Here is a 27,176-nt window from a genome sequence, read left to right as displayed (position 1 = left end):
CTGTAGTGCATGTGTTGCGGCACCAATGATATTCAATGGGGCTTCTGTCTGGTCATCTTGATGGCCATAACAGCATATTAATGTCATTCTGTAGAAAATCCACTGTTACTCCTGCATACGGCCTGGAAATGTTCTGCTGAAAGAGTTCTCTATATCTATCCAAAATGGGAAGCATGTGACGGTGAAGAATTTCACCCAGGAAACATACACCTGTAAGGTTGCGCTGTAAGAACACAAGGTCACGTCTGCCGGTTTAGGATATGGCCAAGGTCGTACACATCGATTTTGTGTTTGGGGGCAGAAGTGTTTAGCAAAAATGAACCGACAGATGCACGAGTGACACAGCCACGCGTTTTCTAGGGATTGCCATTTCCGGAACTATTGGAGAAGATTTTGCAGAATTCTGATGGTCATAAACACATATAACATGCGTAAAATTGAGTAGTACTACTGCGCATGGGAATTCGTGTTATTTATTAAGAATTTTGCAAGAATTCAACTCGTGCACACGGAACGGCACAGCCTACAGTCTAAAGAGACTATGTTCTATGAATCGTCTCGAAAATTCTGATGTCCGCTAGGTTTATGCTGAATATTTCTGTCAATGTGATTGAGGTCAGCATACTCGGCGCAAATTAAAATAATAAAATTCACAGTATTTTAGTTTTGTTTGGTTTTGAGCCTAAGGAATATGAAAAAAACTAAATGTATAGGAAACTTCAGAAGATATTTTAGTTTGCTAAATACATGTATTGAATATCATCTGCAAATCACCTAATTGACCTTATATCACGTAATTTAACCGTAACCTCCATACATGGAAACTACGTGAATCTTTGGTGCGGATTGTGAAGTCAAATACACCGATATATTCATACATATATTAAGTATTCGGGATTTTTCCCTTCTATTTTGGCATTGTTTGTTTACCTCATTAATTAATTTTGAGATCGACTGTAGTGACAACACTTATTTTGAGACTCACTATTTTTCCCGGGGGTCAGGGGACCACCCTAACACCCCCACCCCCACACATACATTAACGAATCTGTCAGCTTGCGCGGCACAGTTGTTAGCAAAACATTCATTGCGATGCCTACAGTACACACGTTGTCCTCTATCACACCGTTGTAAATGAAAACGTGACTCGTCGCTGAACCATACTCACCACCAGTGTCCCAAGTCCCACCCCTGTACATTCTTGCTCGTAAACGTCGATGTTGACGTTACATAAAAGGTCCGAAATACGCTATCCTAGCCGGTAAATCAGCTTCTCAAAATTATTTCCCCATTGTTTGTGCAGACATCCTTCTCATAGCTGGCACGCGTCCAGAAATGTTCGTTGCAAAACCCAAATTTAGTGATCTTGTCCTGCAGAGGTCTTCCACCGGTATTGTACTGATTGAAACATGTCCAAGAGGTGTGGAGGAGTGCTTCATATGGCTTGTGATTGCTTACCGCAATTCATCTACTTACTGCAATGTTTCTATTCGGCGAGCATAGTCTTGACATCTTGTACCGCAACTACGGCGAAATGAAATCCGACATCATTGCAAGCATTGCAGCTTTAAATACCCGTCACTATATATCCAATTCTTTTTTGACAGAGTATATAGAGAATCTCCTACGATTCTTTTTTTTATATCAAAAAATATCAACACAAGTAGATAACACAAGGGAATTTTTTTCACTTTATCGACGAGTGTTGATATATTTTGATATCAAAAAAGACGAGTAGGAGATTTTATTTATTACCCAATCCCTTCTTACATGCATAAATCTATATATATATTTGTGAGTGTCGTTTGTCTGTCTGTCTGTCTGTTCGGGGTTGGCGGCTACACTAGGTCTGCCCCGAGTCTGAAATTTGGGGTATAGGGGTAGCTCGGACCAGGGAGTAACATAGGCCAGGTGGCGTTAGTCTACCACTTTCTGTTTCGGAGTTATGACCCCCGAGCGAAGCCGGTCTGTTCGGGGTTGGCGGCTACACTAGGTCTGCCCCGAGTCTGAAATTTTGGGTATAGGGGTAGCTCGGACCGGGGAGTAACATAGGCCAGGTGGCGTTAGTCTACCACTTCCAGTTTCAGAGTTATGATCCCCGAGCGAAGCCGGATATCCTGCTAGTAAATCAATATAATTCTTTGCTATAAATTTCACTTTTACTGAACCTGATTACATTACGGCGTAGTGATACATCATTTTTTCACGGCAACTCAACCATTGCAAAGTCCTTTATATTGACCCAGTGGTTCCATTAAGGCCAATTAAATAAAAATAGTTCCTTTATAATAAGAAAGAAGTTACATTTAATAAAAAATGAACTGTTCTTTGAAAATAAAAAAATTAGTTCCTTTTGGATTGACCAATCAAATTCATGTAAAGCGACATCTCCTAGGAGATATCCCTGTAGATTATGGAATTTATCACACAAGCGATATCTACTGTATAATGTATTATTAGGTAATAAGTATTTAAATCACATGAATGTAAATGTTTTATAACGACTTGAGAGTATCAAATATATAGTTTCATATTTATTATCTATTTAGTGAACGGGGGTGGGGGGGGGTGGATGGCCGAATGGTTAGCACGTGCGTGCTGTATCATACGGCCTGTCATTGAGTCATCTGGCGTGGTTTTGAATCCCCGGTTGTACGTGACAAGGAGTAGGGTCGCCTGTCCAATCTCGTGGGTTATCCGGGTCCTCCGGTTTCCTCCCACTGCTAAAGACCACTACGCGCAAGCGAATTATTGAAATAAAATTAAACCATATGTTAGTCCCGAAATGACCTAGTTTGTGTCGAGTGGACGTTAAAACCCATTTCTCTCTCTCTCTATTTCGTGAACAATTGTTTAAATATCTCTTAAATTTTTTTTTCCAGGTATTCTGTGCCGAGAATTTATCTAGAATAAAAGCAGGTAAATTATTTATTAACATTTGTTTTGTAGTGAATCACTTCTTATATGGTTTTATAACTGTCAGGGAGATCACTGATGGATTACTTGAAGTTGGTGTTTTACGCCCCCCCCTCCCAATTCAAATTCCGCGTACAACATTAATTGTTTCGGTGAAAGTTTCACTATTAGTCAACTAGAACATGACAGTAACTTAAGAACGCGAAATCACCTTCTATCTCAGATAAGAAGTTGTACAGGTACTATATAGCTCGGCTCATTTAGTTGATTGGATAATGCCAGGAAGCATATAGGTTAAACATGGGGGAGTTACATTAAAAGATCTGGGGTTGTATTTGCCCGCGTGTTCTCTATCATATCAATCCGAGGTAGAGAAGGTTTTTGTCCTACATATACAATGCCTGAAGAAAATTTAGATCAAAAGGCAATCTTTTCCGATAATTCTGACAGTGAATTTGACCGACTGTTTTAAGTGGACTGTACCCAAAAATACTTTACAAAGGAACCCTTGGGCGACAAATATTTGGAGAAATAATTGAAATGTGGACGGAAGGAAAATTCTGACAGATATCTTAGACATTGAGCATGGATAACCAATCTAAAAAATATGCCGATAAGTACGCCGTCCTTTTCGATGCTGAATGCTACCTACAAACTGTACCATAACAATCATAGCGGTTCATATGAGCCGAATATATCCACCCGTGATGACGTTAATAGCGGTTGATATGAACCGAATATATCAATCTATGATGACGTCAAGACAGGTTCATATGAGATATAACTGCTATGCACATCAAAGAAAAAACTACGGCCAGTTGTATATATATATATGTTATTACAGTTTGCTGATGCGGTCTAAGTTCTAGGGATGTAAACGCCTGGGTCTCGATTCGGTTTTAGTTCAGTTAATAATAATAATAATAATGACTTTATTTGAGAATGGTTGAAGATCAGGCTATAATAGTCTTTCTAAAATCCTGCCCTTCATAGAAAATATATTACAAAAGATATAGACTGGTGCATTAAAAAACACACCGCAATCATTTACAATAGAGGAAAATATATACAAATCACTTAAAAGATTAATTTAAGTATATATGCGAGTTCATAAAACAGAAAGTTTGAATAAATAGATATATCATGTATCAACAAATGTACAACATGTACATGCTTTTTGGGGATAATATATTTGGAGTAGATTTAAGGTAAAGGAGAAGTTTATTCCTGAAAAGATTCAAGTTATTTAAAGTTTTTTAAAGAGGGTGGCAACAAATTCCATAGTTTTGATCCTTTAAAGCGTATGCTGCTTTTAACTATATAAATCTTTGGCTTGAGAGTAGTAAGTATATTGTTAAGATGATTATAAGGATATGTCGATGTTGATGTTGGTTGGTTCTTGTATTGTTAAGTTTCTTTTGTTATGGCGGTTTACATCTATCTTTTTTATTTTGGTCCTGCTGACTCGATGTCGTGGGTTATCGATCAAAACAGTAGATTGGTTGGAGGTGGAGGTGGTTGTGGTGGGTGGGGGGTGACATATCCCCTTTAGATTTAAAAGTCGTTTGAATTCACAACAACAGTTAAATTCGCATAGACACAGCCTTTCGGTAAGATAGGCTTTGTGGGGTTTGACTTTCCATTAGCATTTACTAACTCTTTTGTTATTCCGCCTTTGAGGAATGTGGTTTCTATCTCTGCTTCTGTTTTCAATAACTCGTATTAGGGGTTTATCATTTTTTGGTTTATCAGGTTTTGGAAGGTTTGATAATGTGGCGTTGATGAACTTTTTACAATTTGTTCTTGATAGCCGTTGTGTTGGATGAAGCCATCGTTTATGTCTTGTTATTCCAGGATGAGGTATTCAGGGTCACACATGTTTTGGCGCTTTTAGTTAAGGTGGTGATACTGCCTGCTTTTATGCTTTGGGGTGATTAGCAGATATACTGGTCCGTGTATTTTGGTTTTCTGTACACTGAGGTGGTAACATTTGAGTTCTCTCTTCTTACCATTACATTCAGAAATGGGAGGCTGTTGTTGGTTTCATTCTCCATTGTGAACTTCAATGTGAACTTCATTCTTGGATGTTGGTTGTTCAAGTGATTTAGGAGAACGTCAGCATCACCTTTCTGAACCAGAACATGAAAAGGGGTGGTTAGAATGGCTTTTTCTTCAAGTGAAATCATGTAAATTTCGGAAATAGCGGGGATAAAGGACTCCCATCGGTAAACCGTGGATCTATTCATAATAGTTTTTTCCCCATGTGAAATATGTGGATTCCAGACATTGCTTGATCAAAGGAATAATGGTATCAACTTGTAGTGATGTATGCAGTGGTGTAGAAAGTTGACGAATACGGGATTCAAGAACTCTCACATCAAGGCGTCTTCTAATGGCACTTAGTGAGTAGGTCGTACGATTTTCCAGGACTTCTGACATCTTTAACTGGAACACAAAATAATGAAATTGACGCTCCGTCTGGAAGATTCCACAATATAAAGACTATGACGAATCCTACAGGCTGTATTTTTCTGAAACAGAATGGACGTCAGGAGCTTTTAGGGTCATCAACTAAATCAGTCTCAGCTGCTAGAGCCGTCTAATTGTCAATGTGTTATGATTATCTGTTATATATTTTGTAGAACTGTATTTCAAAAACAGAGTGAGCTATGGTTTAGAACGGATCAGATCTCTCTCTTTCTTGTAAATATTTGTTGATTTATCTATGTTTAATAAATCACATAGAAGTTACTTGGACTCAGTCTTAATTTTATAAGACCAGAAATAACGTGGTCACATATAATATCCGTACTTCTTGCACCTTCTTCTTATCTGAGATAGGAGGGGGATTTCGCGTTCTTAAGTAAGTGTTATGTTCTGAACTTTGTACACGGAAGTCGAATTATCTCTTAAGGAATCAAAGAAGCCATCGTATTAGATCTGAGGCAGACTCGACCACTCGTAATCTCCAAATCTCCAAATCTCCAATGGGATTTCCACATATTTTGACCCAGGGGAACTAGTTAATTACCAAGATGAAAAAATGTGTCAAAAAGGGATCAGCTGCCTCCAGAACATATATTTTGACACCAAATATTGTAATTGTGTAAAATTCGAATTTTCCAGCCAAAACTGACTGCCATCTGGATTTATTTCCCAAAATTGACTCCGCGGTATAACTAATCAACAAAATGTGTATGGAAATGGATCCAGCTACCCCGAAAGGATATATTTTGATACCAAACTCGATCATATAATGATAAGTGGATAAAAACTGGCATTTCCCAGTCAAAACCGGCGGCTATTTTGGATTTTGGCCAATTTGATTCATTTGGGCACGGATTTCGGACTTGGACTTTTTTTTGGTGATAATATACGTCTAGACCGACCATAAACCGTGCTCGGCATTTCTATTGCAGCAACTGCCCGCACTTTTCCTATCTTGCCTGGACTATGGGTCATCAAATAGTGATCATTCAGCAAACAAAGCTTCATAATAGCCTCATTTGTCTATATATGTCTCATAATTCAAATTCATTTTGTATTTGTATTTTTCAAGTTTTCGGTAGTATCTTTTTCTCTTGTGATACGGTCTAGGGATATTGTTTGGTTTAATAGTTTATTTTTATAAATGTAGTTTTTTATGATTAACAAGAGTATGTTAATTTGCTTATTACATGGTTTTAATTTCCCGAATATTATAACCACAGGAGATAAGGATAGGTCAGAATTCATGATCGAATCCAACCAATTAAGAAAATTTTCCACACTCGACAAATATGTGAGTGATTGTTTCTACATAATTTGTACAAAATGTACATTTATCATTTTCTTGTATACCCATTTTTTTTAAGATATTAATTAGTACTCAGAATCCTATGGATAATCCTATATTGTAACCAGATAAGTTTGGTGTATTTAGTTATTTTAGAAGCTAAACAGTTGATATTTTGTCACAAATCACCTATATTTTCATCAAATATGATTGATTCCCATTTGATTTCGCTTTTTGGTTTTGAAATGTCGTCGTACATTGTCTTCGACCTCGTATGTCCGGCCGGCCGGCCGGCGGGTGGCTTCCTCAATTGCTTGTGAACGCTCTAGAGGCTTAAAGGAGCTAAGTCGCTAATATTTGGGACCTAGAAATTGACACAAATGGGTCGCAACACATGCAATAATGTAATATGAATGTATATAAATTGATTTACATTCAATAGTTTCTGTTTTACTGTAATTTCTAATCAATTAGGTTCGGCGAAATACGCCAGTATTCTCAATCGAATTTCAACCTCTAGCGTCTGGTTTTTCCAGTCTACGCCGATAGTCTTTATTGGGCATACCCTCTAGATAAGAATATAGCCTCACCGTTTGACATGACTGGTGGAATATGCCTAGCCTCGTTTTTCGAGTCTCTTATTACAAATAGCGCTGAAACGCATTATGGTACACGATTCGTGTACCAATTGTAAAATGTTTATTTTGTCTTAAATATTGGATATCAGAAGGCCATCTTTTCCCGGTAGGATCACAACATCAATGTTGGTTTAAAGCGACAAATCAATCGTGTTTTCAATGTCGAAGATTTTGGATGATATTGAGTTAGAGACTTTAAGTTAATATCCGATTGACTTTAAATTTATACACAGTGTTAAGGTCACGAGACGAAGAAGCCTATTGATTTTCAGCGATTTCCAATAATTACTGCCAGAGTTATGGCCCTTGATCACTTCAAAAAATCTTGTGGACGCTCTAGAGGTCAAAATGAATATCAGATTGACTTTAAATTTATACACAGTGTTTAAGGTCATGAGACGAAGTTGCCTATTGATTTTCAGCTATTTCCGATAATTACTGCCAGAGTTATGGCCCTTGATCACTTAAAAAAATCTTGGGGGTGCTCTAGAGGTTAAAGGTAATATACGATTGACATAAAATTTATACACAGTGTTTAAGGTCATGAGATGAAGAATCCTATTGTTTTTCAGCGATTTCCGATAATTACTGCCAGAGTTATGGTCCTTGATCACTTCAAAAATTCTTGTAAATACTCTAGAGGCTAAATTTAATGTCCGATTGACTTTAAATTTATACACATTTTTTGAGGTAAAAAGACGAAAAATCATGTTGATTTTTAGCAATTTCCGATAATTACTGCCAGAGTTATGGCCCTTGATCACTTTGAAAAATCTTGTGGACGCTCTAGAGGCAAACGTTAATATCCGATTGACTTTAAATTTATACACAGTGTTTAAGGTCATGAGATGAAGAAGCCTATTGATTTTCAGCGATTTCCGATAATTACTGCCAGAGTTATGGCCCTTTATCACTTCAAAAAATCTTGTGGACGCTCTACAGGCCAAAGTTAATATCCGATTGGCTTTAAATTCATACACAGTGTTCAAGGTCATGAGACGAAGAAGCCTATTTATTTTCAGCGATTTCCGATAATTACTGCCAGAGTTATGGCATTTAATCACTTTGAAAAATCTTGTGGACACTCTAGAGGTCAAAGTTAATATCCGATTGACTTTAAATTTATACACAGTGTTTACGGTCATGAGACGAAGAAGCCTTTTGATTTTCAGCGATTTCCGATAACTACTGCCAGAGTTATGACCCTTGATCACTTTGAAAAATCTTGTGGACGCTTTAGAGGCCAAAGTTAATATCCGATTGACTTTAAATTTATAATCAGATTTTAGTGTATTATAAATGTTTCATTACCGAAAATTAAAAATATGCGACAACTCTTGCTGACTGCCCGGACGATTTAGCTGCTGTGTGCGTATGTTTCGTTGCCTGGCAACCTATCTTTTAGAAATTTGATTGGTCCATCCAAAAAGATGGTTGTATCTCTGTATATTGTCAAATTTATATTCGGTATCTTTATTTTAATCCCTTTTGTGAGGGTATTATTTCTAAACATTATACTCATTATTGCGGCACACAGAATAAACAGGTATGGAAATATTGGACCACCTTGCCTACATCCTCTTGATATACTAAAGAAAGACGAATAAAATTTGTTTTGGCACACACAGAGCTGCACATCATTTAGTATAATATTGATCCATTTTCTGAAGTTTTTTCCAAACTTGAAATAAATCAATAACCTTTTCATAAATTTCCATGATATACTATCGAAAGCTTTCATAAAATCGACTAAAAGACCGCTCTTTTTGTTTACAGTTACTTCATGCATAATATCATATAAAAGTCTGGTGTTTTCTCCAATGTATTAAAACCAGTTTACATTTTGCTTATCAGTTTTGGTAAAAATATTTTTATTCGGTTGGACAATATCCCCGTTAAGATTTCGTAGCTTATATTTAACAGTGAAATTGGACGCCAGTTTCTTAGAGATTCTCTCGGTGTGCCTACTTTTGGTAGTATGGATATGATTCCCTGTCTTTGAGTAATTGGTAGTATTTCTTTATAAAAGCTGTGGTTGTAGGACCTAACTTAAAAAATACCCTAAATCGGAACAAATTTTTTTAAAGAATTCGGCAGAGAATCCACCTGTTCCAGGACTTCTGTTGTTTTTCAAGGCGGTTAATACTTCTGATTTCGTTATGATTCAATCGATACTATACGACTCAAGATCTGAAAGTTTATTGACTTCGTATTTATCTAGTAATTGATCTAGATTAACATCCTCTAATATATCGTCTCTATTTTTATAAAGGTTAGCATAAAATAATTTAATTTCCTGAAGAATTTCATTTTGATCAGTAATTTTTTTCCTGATTCATTTATGCATTTTGTAACAGTTTTATTCACATAGTTCTTTTTTTTTCTAAATTGCAGAAATATTTACTTGGTTTTTTCCCGTCCTCTATCCATTTAACCCTTGATCGTATTATTTGTCACTCAACTTCGTGTTGACTCAGTTCTCCCAATTTTTTTTTTCCTTTAGGGTCTCTAGTATTAATTTTGAATCAGAAGATTGATAGTAATCTTCTAACATATTTATTTTATTTTTTAAACATATTAAGCATATTCTGATTTTGTTTCAGTAATTACTTCTTTTACTTTGAGAACATATTCGTGATCTTTCAGTAAAGAGCCATTAAAGCACCCAAATCCTTTACCTTTCTCAAATTTTGAAATCTTTAATTGTAATACTGTAATGGAATGATCAGTTCTGTAGCCAGGATAAATGAGTATCTTATCTAATGTTGAGAGTAATTCTTCTGAGATCAAAAAGAAATCGAGACATGGTTTTTTGTCGGGTTTCTTTACTGTTATCGTGCGGTGAATATCCTTATAGTGTGCTGGTTTATAATGTGCCAGGTTTCCGTATAGGTTAATAAGTCACGTGATATCCTACATATCAAAATTGATGCTGTGCGAAAGGTGCTATGTACAAAGCGTGAAGGACAAATGGGGTGTGGCAGAGCGTAAATGTAAAATTTAATGAGAGAAATGTAAAATGTAGACACGTCAAAAATAAAGCAATTTCCACAAAACATTTGTCATTTAACACTTAACATTTGACATTTAACTCTTGCCTTAGGGGTATTTTGACTTTATCATTACCAGTATTAGGACTTTGTACTTTTACATATAATCAATGGAAAAGACATTGTAGCAGAGCTTTAATATTGGCAGCGATACTCTTCCATACCAATTTAAATTTATACACAGTGTTTAAAGTCTTGAGACGTAGAAGTCTATTCATTTTCAGCGATTTTCGATAAATACTGCCAGAGTTATGACCCTTGATCACTTCAAAAAATTTTGTAAATATTGGAAGCGTTACGGTTCCATACCCCCCCCTCCCCATGTGAAGGGGTCATTACATTTGTTGAACATCACAGTTTTCCTTTCGGATAAGCTGCAGTTGAAACAAAGCTGCTGTGTGAGCATATTCCACGCTTTGCCTTACTATCTTTATTGTAGGAAGAATGGCAGGTGATACTATTCATAGAGTTAATATAGAAATAGCTGGAGATAAATTAAAGAAAGAGAAGATAGAAAAAGCAATCAATAATATTATCGAAAAAAAAGAGGTAAATTGTGTCAGAGATAAGAGATGTATATGTATAGAAGGTCAGGAAAATATCAGGAGTACATCATTTTACATTTCTCCTAAAAACATATATACTCTTCCAAAAAGTAGGGGATACTGTAATGCAAATACCTATGCAGGTAGGTATATGATAAATAGTCATGGACACTTGACATGCTTTGAGAGTATGTTCACAAAAGAAGAACTTATCGCCATAACAGAACCACTGAGCTGCATGTGCGACACGCAATCGCGTCATATACATGGGTGGGAGGGGTTCATTGTCGAATTTGACATGCTTTCCTATCGGTTCTTGCATAAGGTTTACTGTTTAGCGTATTTTTGCTTGCGTGCGTTTAATTTGATCGGGAGACGTGTTCGTCGACGCCAACGTCAACCGACAACACTGCAAGAATTGGCCGTGGCACTGCAAGAGGAATGGGTCAGATTGTCCCAAATCGTGATGATTGGGCGGTTGATTAGGAGCATGCCACGACGAATTGCTGAATGTCTGAGGATTGATGGACCAATTACTCATTATTAAGACAAAAATCAAAAACGTCCATTTTCACTTTTGACAGTGTAGCTCTTTGCGAGTGAAATGGGGCCGTCAGATAAGCCGCCCATACAGACCCGTAGCCAGAGGAGGGCAAGGGGGGGGGGGCAATGCCCCCCCCCCCCCCCCGAAAAAATGTTTTCACCCCCCCCCCCCCCCCCCCCCCCCCCGAAAAAAAATTGCTGACCATAGCTCTAAAATACCTACTGTAGACTGTGCCAGGTGTGCCCCCCCCCCAAAAAAAAAAACATCACTGCCCCTCCGAAACTAGCAAGCTGGCTACCGGCCTGCGCCCATATGAACTGTTTATGTTCATGTGTAGGAAATTGGCCTGTTATTCACATACACTGGTTACTTCTAATAAAAACAGCAGTTTAATACCGCAGTTTTGTATTGTTTCTGAATATCCCTTAAGTTTTTTGAAGAGTATATTACAAAAAATGCGTATCCCAATAACCAAACACATTTACCCATAACAAGCCTAGGTCGTGGTTGGATTCCCTGTCCAATACGACTTGGTTTCCTGTTTCTGGCATTATGTATATTGTGCACCTGTTATGATAGTACAGGTATTATCCAAGTCGAGAATGTTCATTTGGACTTACGCTTTCATCTGTGTATGTTAACAGTTGTTTGTGGACACTACGGTTCACAAATATTATCTGTTCTGGTGAGAGTTTGGCACATATTGTCATTGATCCCGGATAATAGCCCCTGATTGTTTAGCTAGATGTCAACAGATTTTTAATAGATTTATAATACTGTTCAAATATATGTTCATTACACAGCATTCATGAATTAGTTTGAATTACGTGAAAAGAGGTTTTAGCTTTTAAACCAGTTTTACGTCCCCCCCCCACTTTCCGAAAATCGACAGTGGCTACATGTGAAGCATTGAGACAATGAGCCCTATCGATTTTCCATTTTTTTCATCCGTCTCAATAAAAATGTAAGCGTATCTTTAATGACGTAATATGTTTGTGTTTATATTTAGATACCTGTAACCGTGGATGATGTTTCCAGCAAAAGAAGAGAAGGTAACAAATATCAATACCGGTATTGTTTTAATGAATTAAGTTATTTTACACATCTATCCGTTGCTATATTTTTCAATATAAAATTAGAATTACTGTCCCTAAATTTGAAATGCCGGGGTTTTTTCGAAAAATCTAACTGCACAATCTAGAATTGATTTGAAAGTTTATGCTATACTTATTGCTTTAATTTAACATGCTTTGTAAGTCAGATTTGGAAACCTTGTATGGTGGTCACAGCAGATCTGTCTTATCTGTAAGCAAACTCAGGCCTTAGTTAATCTCCCACTATAGAGTCAACCCCAGTCTGATATCCTGAGTTTAGTTTTATCATTATCTAAGTTTATTATTATGCAGTTGTCTTAAGTTTAGTTTTTATCATTGTAGTTCACTTACGTTTAGTTTTATTATTGTGCATTGCTTTGCGATTATGTGAAAGCAACCCCATACAGATATCATAAGACTGACGAATGGTAGCTGAGGTTTTCTATTCAAAAAAACAGGCCATATTGTGTCAACATAGAAACCTGGAATCAACCCCACTATGTAAAATTAACACAAGATAGATCTCCTATGTACGTCTGATTGTCATTTTCATGTCGTTTTATTTTCAGAAAATATGGCTGCTATTCGATCTTGTGCTATTGAAAAAAGGTAAACTAGAACTATAATAGCGATCTAGCAATTTTAACATGTCTATAATTATATCAGGTTATTAACTCTCAGCTAGTAGCTCAAATGCAAATCTTTCTATTCGTAGATCCAAATTGTTATCTCTCAACTAGCAGTTTACATCCAAATTGCTATCCCTCTGTTCGTAATTTAGGTACAATTTGTTATCTCTCATATAGCAGCTGACATCCAGATTGTTATCTTTCTGTTCGTTATTTACATCCGAATTGTTTCTCTCTATAACTTGCATCCATGGTTTCTCAGAATAAAGTTGTAAGGATAAAATTGGTGTCAGTCATTATCACATATGTGATAGAACTGGTTAAACACGTTCCAAATATTATTTTAACACAGAGTTCAGTGCTACGATAGATGCGTATCCTAATGAAGGTTTCAAAACAAGCGGTTGTCATGCAAGATACGCCCACATTTTGCAAGAGATAGACAGAGAACGAGCTCAAAAAAAGATGTGATTTTTCGTACAATCAAGGGCCATAATTCAGGAAGTTACAATCCGATATGCATGAATATTGAAAGGAACCAAGATCTTTGGGTTATAAACATGTATTTCAAGTTTCATCAAAATCGGATCAAAATTGAGTCCTCTCTCTAGAGCAGTGGTTCTCAACCTTTTTTTGCCAACGGCACACTTTGGAACATATGAAAAAATAGCGGCACACCTGACTAGATATATATGAAAAATATTTGAATTTTACAAAATAAAAACATGGCAAGTCATAGACGGCATACAACCGTAGACACGGACTAGTCATAGTCACATAGAGTGACTCAAACTAAATAATGAAAAACACAGCTACGAAGTTACCAGTAGACACCAGTGAATACTCAAATTGGGAGTGATTTTTCGCATTTTCTTAGTGTACCGTTCAAAATTTCGCGGCACAATTAGGAAGATCTCGCGGCACACTGGTTGAGAATCACTGCTCTAGAGGGTCCAAAACCTTAATATGCCATATATTTACAATATTTGTGTACAAGGGGCAGCCATTTTTTCTGGTAGTTTTGGTTCGATTTGTTACATCATAAGGGTGTAACAGTGATATATTCAAACGTTTTTTTAAATGGGATAAAAATTGTGACATCTAGAGGGATCACATCCTAAAAACGCGACTTTTCGTACAATCATAATTCAGGAAGTTATGATCCAATATGTGCGAATATCGAACGGAGCCAAGATCTTTGGGTTATAAATATGTATTTCAAGTTTCATCAAAATCGGATCAAAATTGTGACCTCTATAGGGTCCACACCCTTGATATACCATATTTTTACGCTATTTGAGAACGAACGGCGGCTATTTTGTCTGTCAATGTTGGGCCGATTTGGGTGATATAATAATACGTTTTTTTAAATCGGATAAAAATTATGACCTCTATAGGCTCAATAAGCTAAAAACGCGATATTTCGTACAATCAGGAGCCATAATTCAGGAAGTTACGGTCTGATATGCGCGAATATCAAAAGGAACCGAGATCCTTGGGTTATAAACTTACATTTCAAGTTTCAACAAAATCGGATAAAAATTGTGACCTCTATAGGGTCCACAAGCTATAGGGTTCACAAACAGGGGCCATGATCCATGAAGTTTCTATCCGATCCATGCCAATATCGAAAGCAGCCGAGATCCTTTGGTGATAAACCTATATTTCAAGTTTCGTCAAAATCGGATAAGAATTGTGACCTGTAGAGTGCCCACAAACAAATTGTGGACGGACGGACGGACATCCAGACGGAAAGGGGGACAATATACGTCCACATGAAAATGTGGGCGTATAAAAACGGAAATGACGAAAGTAATGAAGTGACGAGTGATAACAGATACACGGACGAATTTCTGCTCACTAATAATTACTTCGAAGACCAAAATTGAGACTGTTGGGGGGGGGGGGGAATATCTGGTTGAATTAGGATATCTGGTTCTGGTTTCTAGTCAGAATTATATCTTACATATGTTTACTATAGAGATGGTACCCACGAATCAAGATGTGTTATTATAGAATATACCGCCAAAGAACTTGGTATGGCCAATGTAAAGAATGTATTGGTACCAAACTTGAAGGCAGAGATTCAACCTCTTTGTGTAGTTTCACCATTTCAAGACAATGTATATAAAGCATTTCTGGCTTTTGGAAGCAAAAAAGGTATGAAAATGTGCATTGATCCAGCATTTTCTCTGTTAGTTTATAATAAAATTGTGAAGGGGGTTGTCCAGTCATATCAACTGACATGCTCTCTGTGTCCAACATATTTATATTGTATTGTTAAAAATCTATGCCGATATTAAAGACAATAGTTTATGAGGCAGAATGGACCATTATATACTAAACAGCAAAAAAAAACCGTCAGTACAATTTCAAAATCAGAGCGGCACTTTAATCAAATCATTCAAGAAAAGTACTTACTAAATGGATCAGAGCAATTTTTTGTGAACAGTATGTTGATACATTAGTGATTAGTTCATCACAGTTCCAAGACATTACAAGAAGGTTTAGAGTCTGCACAGTCTATACATCAGTATCTGGTGTGTCCACCGCAAGTGTCAATAACAGCAGCGCAGCGTCTGTAAATAGAGTGAACCAGACGATTGATGAACACCATTGGGACCTGGAACCACACTCTCAGAAAAGCGTGGCGCAATCCATCAGCTGTGTTTGGTCTCGGTACGACGTTATTAAGTCTCCTCTGAATTTCATCCCAAAGATGTTTAATCAGGTTTAAGTCCGGACTAAGGGCTGGCCAGTACATAACTATGACACCGTTCTGCTGTAGATATTCCCGAGTAACTCTGGCGGTGTGGGCCCGAGCGTTGTCATGCTGGAAAACGTTTCGATGAAGTGCGAAATGTGGTATGACGTGGGGTCTGAGAGCTTGATCGATGTAGCGCACTGTTGTGATTCCGCCTCCTCTTCCTGGACAGAGCTTTTGGAACACCACAGGACCCATCCGCGGATTCGACACATAAGTCTCGTTCCATAAGACATTGGTCAGACTAACGCCATATTCTGGTCCTGCCATCTGCAATTGATACGCATCTGTGAACAGAATAATTCTCCATTGCCTGTGTCGCACGTTCTGATGTTTTGGGGCAAACTGTAGACGTTCAAGTCGAGGGCGAGGGGTGAGGATCGATCGGTCCACGGTAAGGTCTACGGCAATGGATGTTCTCTCTGGTGAGACGTCGGCGCACTGTATCGGTACTGATGCATCTTCCGTGTGTTCCCACTGTATGACGTGCTGTCTCAGATGCCTGTGTGGAGGGATTCTGCACGTGCTGTCGCATAGCATGGCGGTCTTGTCGCCTTGTGGTAACCCTTGGTCTACCAGTTCGAGGGCGATCATCCGTGGTGTTGGTGGCCCGAGAGCGTTGCTGAAGCCTGTAGATGGTCCGAACATTGACCTGAAAGTGATTGGCAACGTCTTGGGTAGTGTGGCCAGCGTCGAGTCTTCCAAGCGCCTGGTTCTTCTGAGCTGCCGTGAGTCGTGGCATGCTGCTGACGTAGTTGAATGATTCAACCAGGTATAGGGATGCATTTTATAGGACTGGTCCTGTCCTGGTGAACAGCACGTGCAGTATGAGTTACATGAAAATCATGGAGAACACATTACCATCTCAGAAGTCAGGTAATGTTTTTGAGAACATTTCCTGGATTCTATTCTGTGTTTGGGAAGGAGCCTTATTGCTCAGGTAAAGTTGGAGATATGGTCACAAATATACAATAAAATCTTGTGCTATTTTTTCACAGAAAAAAAAACCTCTTCAGTTTCCAAGTCCGTAAAAGTAAATCAGACAAGGTGCTTACCAAGTAACCCGTAAGGAATTCCTTAAATGAAATGAAATGTGGTTTAACGTCCCACCTTTTCTGCACCAACTGGGCAAATAAAGATGGGCGTGTGCCCTACAGTCGGATGTGGGGATAAATTTTGACCTGAGAGCGATGCAACAGACTAATCTTATTTCAAATTCCAACTGTCAAGGGTTCTTTTACAAGCACACCATCATGTACACATAACCTTGTTTGTTTCATCCCATCAACAAGTATATTGTTTTATCTTCAACTATGTATTTATTGTAGTGAAAGATGAAGCCTGTGCTTTAATAAAGAAGAAATATGAAACTTCTAAGTTTATCGATATGCCAGCATCGCAAGAGGTAAGAATTTTTCATGTTTGTCTTTTTGTCTTATCTTGGTTTTATCTCATTGTAAAATCAGCTAGTGTGCTAATGAACTGCATAGGAAAGAGACCGCGGTAATGAGAGAGGTTCACTTGTCCGTGGGTGTACTAGTCTACCGCTATAAGAATACTATATACATGGGTATCAATAAACCTTACCCTAACCCAACCCAACCCTCTCCCTAATAATAGATATCGGTGGACTAATGAACCCAAACCCTAACCCAACCCTAATAGTAGATATCGGTAGACTAGTGAACCCGCGAACTAGTGAGCATTCTCCATGGTAATATGTCTCCCATCTCAACCCTGCCATGTGTGCATAAGGGGATCCTACACCTGGTCCTGCAAATAGAATATAATGAGGTTTTATGCAAGCAGAGCATTTCAAAGGGCATTTCCCTAAACTATATTTCAGCCAGATGTAAATAACCAGTGATGAAGAGACTTTATGCATTATTGCTATAACCGCATATTCTTATAATTATATTTTTGTCCGTCGCCGTCATATGATGTCACCGTTGTCTGTCATACACGATTGCTGATTAACTTTAAATGTATGAACAATGTTTAACGTCATGAGACAAAGAAGCCTCAACAATTTTCAAGAATTACTGCCTGAGTTATGGCCCTTGATTAGTTTTAAAAATTTTGTGGGCACTCGGGAGGGTAAAATAATCATCCAATTAACGTGAAACTTATACACAGTGTTAAGTTCATGAGACTCTTTCTGATAATTGCAAAATGAGACATTATTCTTGGTCACCTTGTGAAATCTTGTGGATGCTCTAGAGGTTAAAGTTATTTCCTGATTGATTTGAAATTAATTCACAGTGTTTATGTGTAGAATCCTATTAATTTTCAACGATTTCCGATAATTAGAACAGCTAGATTTAGATGCTACCCACCCTAGCGCTCATTCATACATCCATGGAATTATAATACTAATTCTATGACACCCACCATTAATTATTCATACACTGGTGGATGCTTTAGAACCTGGGGGGATGGCCGAATGGTTAGCGCGTGCGCGTTATAAAATAAGGTCTGTCATTGAGTCAACTTGTTTGGTTTCGAATTCCCGGTTGAACGTGACAAAGAGTGAGGTTGCCTGTCCAACCTTGTGGGTTTTTTCTGGGTCCACAAATGACCTAGTTTATGTCGAGTGCATACCCCCCCCCACACACACACACACCCACCCCTCCCTCTCTCTCTCTCTCTCTCTCTCTCGGACCTAAAGTTAGTTCCTGATTAATTCACAGTTCTTACTACTATGGAATTATAATAATAACTGTATGAAATGATACACCCCACTTGATCGAATTCCCACTTTATGAAGATTAGAGTTAACATTGTATTGTTATATTATAGGTGTTAACCCCTGTGATACATAGGGTGAACGTACATATCCAGGGTTGTAACGCCCTAAAGAAGGGTTTACAGGACGCTTCAGGTGTTTACACAATGAGTACTAATGGTGAAGTATTTATAGAAGGTTGTCCCCAACAGATTGAGTTGGCTAAAATAATGTTACAAGAGAAGTATGGTAAAAAATATAACCAAAATACTGGACTCCAACCAGTACAGGTAGAACCATGTTCAGTGAAGACATACAAATTTAGAGCTTTAAAATGTCTTTTTGGTCAGGACAAAATGAAGATGATTTGTGGTGATGTCAAAGAAGTAGATGGAGAAACACATTTCATCCTTCCAAAAGATTCAAAAGACAAACTGGTGGAAGATCTTGAGGATTTAATGTATAGAATACGTCATGAAGAAATTGACGTTAATGACAATAAAATAGAAGAAGCCAAACGTTACAGAACAAACCATGCTCATATGGATACTGTCTATGTTGAATTTGATACTAAAACCAGCAGTATTCATATCTTAGGTGAGGATTATGTGGAGGTAGAGCTTGTCAGTTATCAAGCTAAGGTAGCAGTTGGTATCATAAAATTGACCAATAAAAAACAGGAAAGTGCAAGAACAGACGAATATACACCCACCACTCCTCCTGTGAAATTAGCACCACCAGTGATCCAAGAACGCATTTTCTATACAAAGTGTAAAAATCTGACAGTGTGTGTAAAGAAGAGTGATATAACTAGATTAGATGTTGATGTTATTGTAAATGCTGCTAATGGAATGATGAAACATGGTGGAGGAGTAGCTAGGTTTATAGCTACAGCTGGTGGAGATGAACTAGAAAGACAGTGTAGAAGATATATAGATGATAATGGAGAACTACCTGTTACTGGTATCTGTAAAACTACTGGTGGTAATATGATCTGTAAACAAGTTTACCATGCTGTAGGACCATGTTGGTATGATTATTCCAACAAACCGGACTGTGAAGATGATTTGTGTAAAACAATTGTACGATGTCTTGTAGAAGCAGATCAAGATGGTTTTCAAAGCATCGCCATTCCATCAATATCATCAGGTAGGTTATACCTGGGTTGAAGTAAAGAAAATCACCCAGCGTCTCCCTTGCTTGATCAATGTCATCATGTAGGTTATAGCTGGGTTGGTGTAACAGGTTTGCACCTAAGAATTCAGGATAAGGGGATAGTATCATCAGGTGTCTTAATAGCCTGGAGAACTGGGGGGAAAAGATGGTACTTAAAATATCTTATATAAAAAATTTCCAGGAAAGCAGTCAAATATTTTCTTACTTAAATACAATATTTTGCAGTCAAATATTTTCTTACTTAAGTACAATATTTTGCAGTCAAATATTTTCTTACTTAAGTACAATATTTTGCAAAAATCCATCAGTGATAAATTAGAATGTTCTAAATGATTGACCTCTGTCTATACAAACAACTTCTCACTGTCGTCTTTAATAATCGGTTTTATTTCACCAGATCCTGATGGATGAATGTTTCTCTTGTTCTAAAACGAAATTCTTCAGAAGTAATTTTTAATCAGTCTGTAGCTGTAAATTGATACAGGTATATTATGTAAGATCTTTTTGTTTTACAGCTATTTTTGGAGTACCTAAAAATATCTGTGCCCACATGTATGCAAAAGCAGTGAAAAGTTTTGATGCAGTTTATCCTGTGTCCAATTTAAGAGAAATCTACTTTGTTGATGTCATAGATGGAATGGTTTCAATGGTTCAGACTGGTTTTGACATGTTTTTTACTCAAGGAGATGATGATGATTTGATTAAAGAAGAAATTGAAAGGTTTATTAAGGGGATTACTTGTAAGGCTGCTGAACAGCAATCAGGAGAGGAGATAACTGACAATAAACCACCAGAATTTTCAATGATTGCTGTAACAAAAGAAGTAGACAATAAACCCTATATAACCTGTAGCTTACAGTCTATTATTACTCTACATATCTACCAAGCAGCTGTTTTATTAACTAATACAGATTCGATCACAACTTGGGAAGATACAGCAATGACTAATTTTAAGGCTTCTGCTAAAAAGATAATCAACGCAGCTGGGGATGTTTACAAAGAAGAAAGATCAAAGTTGAAAAGTGACGGTGATTTTAAAGCTGGGTCTGTATTGACTACATCAGCAGGATGTTTACCATACCAACATATTTACCATCTTATTTCATCACTTAAACCAGACAGGAGAGACCTAGATGTTTTAATGGATAATCTAGTAAAAGAGATCAGTATGACAACAGATACATCAGTTACAATAGGTACAGTAAAAGCGTTTACTTCATAATTTACTGTTTCCTTACATTGTATGATTCTTTGTCTGGTTACCAATCTTTTTATTTCATCTGGCGACTGCAAGTATTTTATTTAAGGATGGATCCAGAGACTATGCATGGGAGAGGGCACACGCAAGGACGGAGAAGCCGAACGTTCGAAGCGCCAAAAGTGCAAAGTTTACAAACAGGAAGTCCAGGTGGTCTCCCTCGGAAAATGTTTGAAGATTAGAAGCCTGGAAATGCCGGGCGGACTTTGAAGGGGTGTGTGTAAGTGTGTGTGAGCACTGAGTGCCCGCCCTTGTTATTACACTAATTATACAAGCATTCTTTATGTTCATTATACTAATAGATGGCTCAATAAGTAAGATGCTGACTCGTTAACCAAGAGACATTTCCTCAGGATTTTCTGTTGGGATTTCCCTTTGTCATTGGTGCAGATGGAATGGACAAATCGAGGTCCAGTGAAACAAAGAAGCCTAGGCTGTGGCTCCCCTGTCCGTGAGAAATTTCAACTCGGAGCAATCTGTATGACCTTAAAAGAAGGCAGTCGGTGTGTAAAAGTAGGATGTTATTGTTAAACCTAATTTTATTTCATTCCATGATACTAAAAGTGTTGTTGTCCCCCCGCCTTTCGAAGAAAGCAGGGGACTATTAAAATGGGTTCGTCCGTCTGTCTGTCTGTCCGTCTGTCTGTCCGTCACACTTTTTGGGACACAATAACTCTCTTCCTAATTGAGCTAGAATGTTCAAACTTGGTGTATGTGTTTATTAGGTCAATGCCTTGATGGAGTTCGAAGATGAGCATTTTCCGCTTAGGGTAAGCAGAGATAAGCAATTTGATTGGTTGATGCTTTGGGACACGATAACTCTCTTCCTAATTGGGCTAGAATGTTCAAACTTGGTGTATGTGTTGATTAGGTCAATGCCTTGATGGAGTTCGAAGATGAGCATTTTCCGCTTAGGGTAAGCAGAGATAAGCAATTTGATTGGTTGATGCTTTGGGACACGATAACTTTTAATTGAGCTAGAATGTTCAAACTTGGTGTATGTGTTTATTAGGTCAATGCCTTGTTTATTTTGATTCTATCTGATAGAGAGTGATGAAACTTAATGTATACTTAATAATCAGTTTGATTGCTGGATACTTTTGAAAAAGATAAACATGCAATTAATTAATATATGTCATCTATTTATTTCGGGATTTCAGCGGGGGACATCAGCCTCACTGTTGGCTTGTTTTATCATGTTTTGACTTGCGTAAATTTTATTTTGTTTTAAAGATATTGGAAACATTGATGCTGATGTTCTGTTCACCTCTATAGTAAACCTGTTTAAAACAGCCAAACCATCCACATTAAAAGAGATACATTTAGTTGCTGAATCTGAAGACAAAATAAAGAAGCTTCACAGTAACTATGAATATTACATAAAACAACTTGGTGGAATTATTAAAAAATCAGATATAAATTGTTCCATATGTTTAGAGGAAATGTCTGTCTTTAAAACTCTGCCATGTGGACATACCTTTTGTGAACCGTGTGTAGATGCAGCAATTGCACAGAACCCTGTCTGTCCGATTTGTCGTAGTAATGCTTATGGTGAAATACAAAAAGGAAACCAACCTGATGGTAAAATGGAACACCATATTTTACACGCTCATCTTGAAGGTTTTTCTCATTGTGACACCATAGAGATAATTTATTCCTTCAACGATGGTATTCAGTCGGTAAGTATATGTTACATACTGGAATTTGTGAAGAATCTCCAATCGCATTCTCCACTGTCTACTCAGTTCAGATTTATAGCAATTTTTAGCTGATTTTTCTAAGAGGAAACTTATTGGGTGGGCATTCTGTTTGAATAAATTTTAGTACTTTCGATTTAGTAAAATGAGACACAAAATATACTACATGAAGTGGTGGAAAAACAGAACCAGATTTTGATTTTAACTCAATGACTGAATGCTATCAATATTTGTTTACAATTTGCTCGTTTGTAATAATGTATGTCGGTGGTCATGTTTGTCTTTCAGTTTCATTTCTTTGTTTTGACACAGATCATGGGTGTTTTTATTTCTTCTTCTAAAACAATTTTTTTGGTTTTATTACAGGCGAACCACCCAAGACCTGGCTACCCGTTTAAAGGTAAAACAGAGACAGCCTATTTACCTGATAATATGGAGGGTAGAGAAATCTTAAAATTATTAAAACTAGCGTTTGATAAAAGATTGATATTTACTGTGAGTCCAGATGTGACGTCATCATCTGGTAGAGAGTTTGTAACATGGAGTAACATACCACATAAAACAAGACAAGATGGTGGACCTGAAAAGTAGGACTATCTTATATTTTACTTACAAAAACTTCTTTTTTAGATTATCTTTAACACAATATGCCCTCACACTCCTTGTCAGTTGGCATATATCAGAATATAAATATTTATACTTATCCATTGGATCATGTCTGCAAACAGAAGTCTATAAAGAAACCATCCCTTTGGCCATCGTCTCTACCATCTGTAAAAAAATAATTGAGGTCAATCTGATACCTTCATACTGGATTGGCTAGAATTGTCCAAATTGCCGAATCGATCTCTACTAACCTAATCATCTTGTGTGATTTACAAATAATATTTGTGAGATAAAATGAAATGTGGTTTAACGTCCTACTATTCTGCACCGACTGGGTTAATGAAGAGAGGCATACATCATACAGTGTGCCATGGTTCAGATAGATTTGTCATTATGTTTGTGTATTTTGAGCTTTTTGTTCCTTCTTACACCGTAAAACCGAGAGACACTAGAATACATTGTAAGTATGTGTATACAATGTGTTCATATAGTTTTCTGTTTATATTTTCAGTAATGGATACCCGGACCCAGATTATTTAAATGAAGTGAAAAAGGCACTCCACACTCGAGGCGTCATAATACAAAATACTAACTAGAGTAGTCCAATAATAATCTAAATTGATGTATCGGTCTTACCAAGTAGCTAATCTAACTATATAAACAGCATATATTTACATACAAAAGAAATTTATCTGTATTTAGGTTAATCTTACATGTCTTTTGTTTTTGCATGTTTTTATTTTTGAGGTATAACCCCACCTAGATGCTCTTTTTAGAAGTGTGTTTTATAGTATAAACTATACAAATCAGTCCCATCAAAAATTAAAAATGTACAATTTTATTTGAATTGCAAATGTTTTGTGGCATGGGGTGTTGTCTTGTTGTTGGGATCAGACAAAAACCTGAGGTCCCATATATACAAGTTGGTGTGCACCTTGCATCTAAATTTAAGAACCCTTGACAGTTGGTATAATTCATATAAGAGTAGGCCATAGCACTGTTGTCTACGCATAATTTCTTATAGCATACTGCATGGCATATGCCTGTTTTCATTAGCCCAGTCGGTGCGAAAAAGTAGGACATTAATTAAAACCCATTTCTTTTCAATTCATTATATGGAAGTTTTTGAAATATGATGAATATTATGAAGGTTTGATACAAAAAAAACAACATTTACATAATGATTTTGCTTACAAAGGGAAAAAATTCATTAAATTCAAACAATTTCTTCCTGTGTGGACAGAATATTTTAGAAAACCCAATCAACCTGTGAGCTAATTATAAAGGAGGATGTCATTAGTATATGAGCTATAATTTTAATAACTTTAAATTAAATTTTTTTACCTTATAATTCCATTTCTTTGGGGACATTTCAATTAGTTTGAAAACACAGTCATTATTATTGTTTGGTATTTTTTTTTCATAATAATAATAAAATACCTTTTCTTTTCTTAATAAGATACCTCTCCTTTATAATAACCTTTGCTTAATAATATATCTCTCCTTAATAATAACCTTTCCTTAAAAATATACCTCTCCTTAAAGATGCATTATGTAATAGCTAAATCTGCCTATTACATGTTTTTATTTTGGCTTCAAATGTTATAAAAATTATTATTTAGACATTAATTCACACAACAGGCCTCAACCAACTCTCTAGAGCATCGGGTGATGCAGATGGATTAAAATGTAATTGCCATTTAACATTTTAAATTAAATATGGAGAAGCGAGGCAGAATCTGGATTAACAAGTAACACTGCTACAATAATAAACAATCTATGTCAAAACTTCATACAGTGATAACTTCCCTGATTTCAAACATATATTGCATATTTTATGTTGTGATTTGTATTGAATTAATAATTTCTTCAGTGTTAAATTTATATTTTCAATTATAATTATATATTATTAGGGTTGATTTTTCTTTTTATTAGGCTATTATTTTTTTATGTTAGATTTTATTCAGATGTAGCCTATATATACTGATGTCCAAAAGAAAGTATACACACTTAAAGTATGACTAAGTTTTGTTTAGATTAAAAACATTTGATAAAGCATTACTGAGTTTGTCTCTTGCGTCCAAACTCAACATTTCTAAGCAAAATAAAAATGTGAAACAAATTGACATTCTACCCAAATACCGTATACCATGGAAAAACGAAAGCACAAAATGCACAGTCTATACTTTCTTTTGGACATGAGTATATTACTTTTTTATGTTAGATTTTATTCAGATGTTTAAATTTTAACCCTGTGTAGTAACCTGTATAACTGTACTATATATGGCAACTTACCCAAGACACATTTACGATTGTCCGGAGGCTGGAACAGACCTATTTTATTAGTGCTTCTATCTATTATAAACACTAACAGTACAAATTTTGTGAGAGATACTTTGCGGAGATAGCCACTTGTTTTGTTTCAAATGTACAATTATTTTAATTATTTTGGGAGAATAGCTTTGGCACTTTTGAAAAAAAAGTACCGGTATAAAATTGTTATAATGTAGACAAAAATTAAATATTAGATTTTGTTTTGGTCAAAATGAAAAAGTACAGCGTCTGTTGTTAGTAACCTATGTGCATTGCTAAATATGTGGTAAGTTGAATTGGGTGTTCTTCTAGCATCAGCATACCCTGCCTTCCCTCTTCCGCCATGCAAGTAGATGAGATCAGTTCTATTGACATCTGCCATTCAGCATAGTGACTGTTCTAGCATCAGCATACTCCTCCTCTTGCACAATACCACAAGTAGGTAAAAGGGCCCTATGAATATCAATATCAGGCAGTGAGGTTTGTCTTGATGACCTGTGGCTGTAATTAACTTTAGGTAGAACCACTCTTGTATAGAATCAATGGCTGTATTTGTTGTTTATTTTTTTTCTATATTTGTCGACAGGTTTGTTTTATCGGTTTTGTATTGCATGCACTGCACTGCACTTAATATTGGACTTTAATAAAGATATATAGAATAGAAATGTTTTATTTAAATTTGTTTAATTTAAATATATAATAGGCCTATCAATGAAAATAATTATTTTTCTAATTGTGGCCCAAAAGAATTACGGAATAAAGGGATGGCTAGGGGCAGAATCTCCAAGTAAGTAAACTCATTGGGTGTGTCTTTCAAAAAAGGAAATTGGTCGACGAGGAGGCGGTCATGTGAGACTGAGATATGAGGGTTTATTTATCTCTGATTTATTGTCGTTCTGAAAATACAAAATATGTGATTTATAAATTATAGACAAGACTCTATGGTAGGCTACCATTTGAAGATCCAAACATGTACTACTACTACTACTACTACTACCATACTATGGACCAGAAACTCACATAAGGTCATAGTATAGCCATGTTAGGTAGCATCGCATCAAAAGTCTGTCAATCGATACATATTTCCAAGAAACAAGCAGGCAGAATTCCGTGTCAATCGTACTATAAATTGGCACAGTCTTGGACTTTTTTCCAAAGAGAAGCACTTACAAGCTTGGTGACCAGTTCCAAAAGAAAAACGAGATAACATAAGGATGGCGTATACCCAGATCCCTTCATTTCAGTGGTTCAATTCAACATACTGACCGCTAGGCCTACACCATGTTCATTGACAGTGGTTCAGTCTTCACGGTTAATATTATCTATTCTATGGTCTGCCCCATCACAGCTTTTTATGATCAAAATTTTAAAAAAATTCAAAATGGCCTCCATGCATGAAAAAGTTGATGGATTAACTTCATTATCAAGTCAAACCCTTGTAATTTT

At 36.6% G+C, this 27,176-nt stretch overlaps 1 protein-coding gene across 1 annotated transcript in view; it reads left to right on the top strand.

Annotated features, from left to right (window-relative positions):
* The window catches only part of LOC126821890 (uncharacterized), a 42,786-nt gene extending 16,387 nt beyond the window's left edge, over positions 1-26,399 (top strand). Inside the window, exons 7-17 of the mRNA XM_050550487.2 lie at positions 2,883-2,919; positions 10,819-10,928; positions 12,478-12,520; positions 13,132-13,171; positions 15,173-15,351; positions 17,284-17,360; positions 18,755-19,829; positions 20,372-21,052; positions 22,348-22,793; positions 23,178-23,398; positions 23,929-26,399. Of these exons, the coding sequence (XP_050406444.1) occupies positions 2,883-2,919; positions 10,819-10,928; positions 12,478-12,520; positions 13,132-13,171; positions 15,173-15,351; positions 17,284-17,360; positions 18,755-19,829; positions 20,372-21,052; positions 22,348-22,793; positions 23,178-23,398; positions 23,929-24,013 (2,994 nt within the window). The 3' untranslated portion in view covers positions 24,014-26,399. The remainder of the gene's footprint in view (positions 1-2,882; positions 2,920-10,818; positions 10,929-12,477; positions 12,521-13,131; positions 13,172-15,172; positions 15,352-17,283; positions 17,361-18,754; positions 19,830-20,371; positions 21,053-22,347; positions 22,794-23,177; positions 23,399-23,928) is intronic.
* Positions 26,400-27,176: the final 777 nt, after the last annotated feature.

This window comes from Patella vulgata, chromosome 5 (genome assembly GCF_932274485.2).
Source record: "Patella vulgata chromosome 5, xgPatVulg1.2, whole genome shotgun sequence".
Lineage (NCBI taxonomy): Eukaryota > Metazoa > Mollusca > Gastropoda > Patellidae > Patella > Patella vulgata.
The sequence above is the reverse complement of the archived record's forward strand: the minus strand, read 5'-3'. Positions and strand labels throughout refer to the sequence as shown.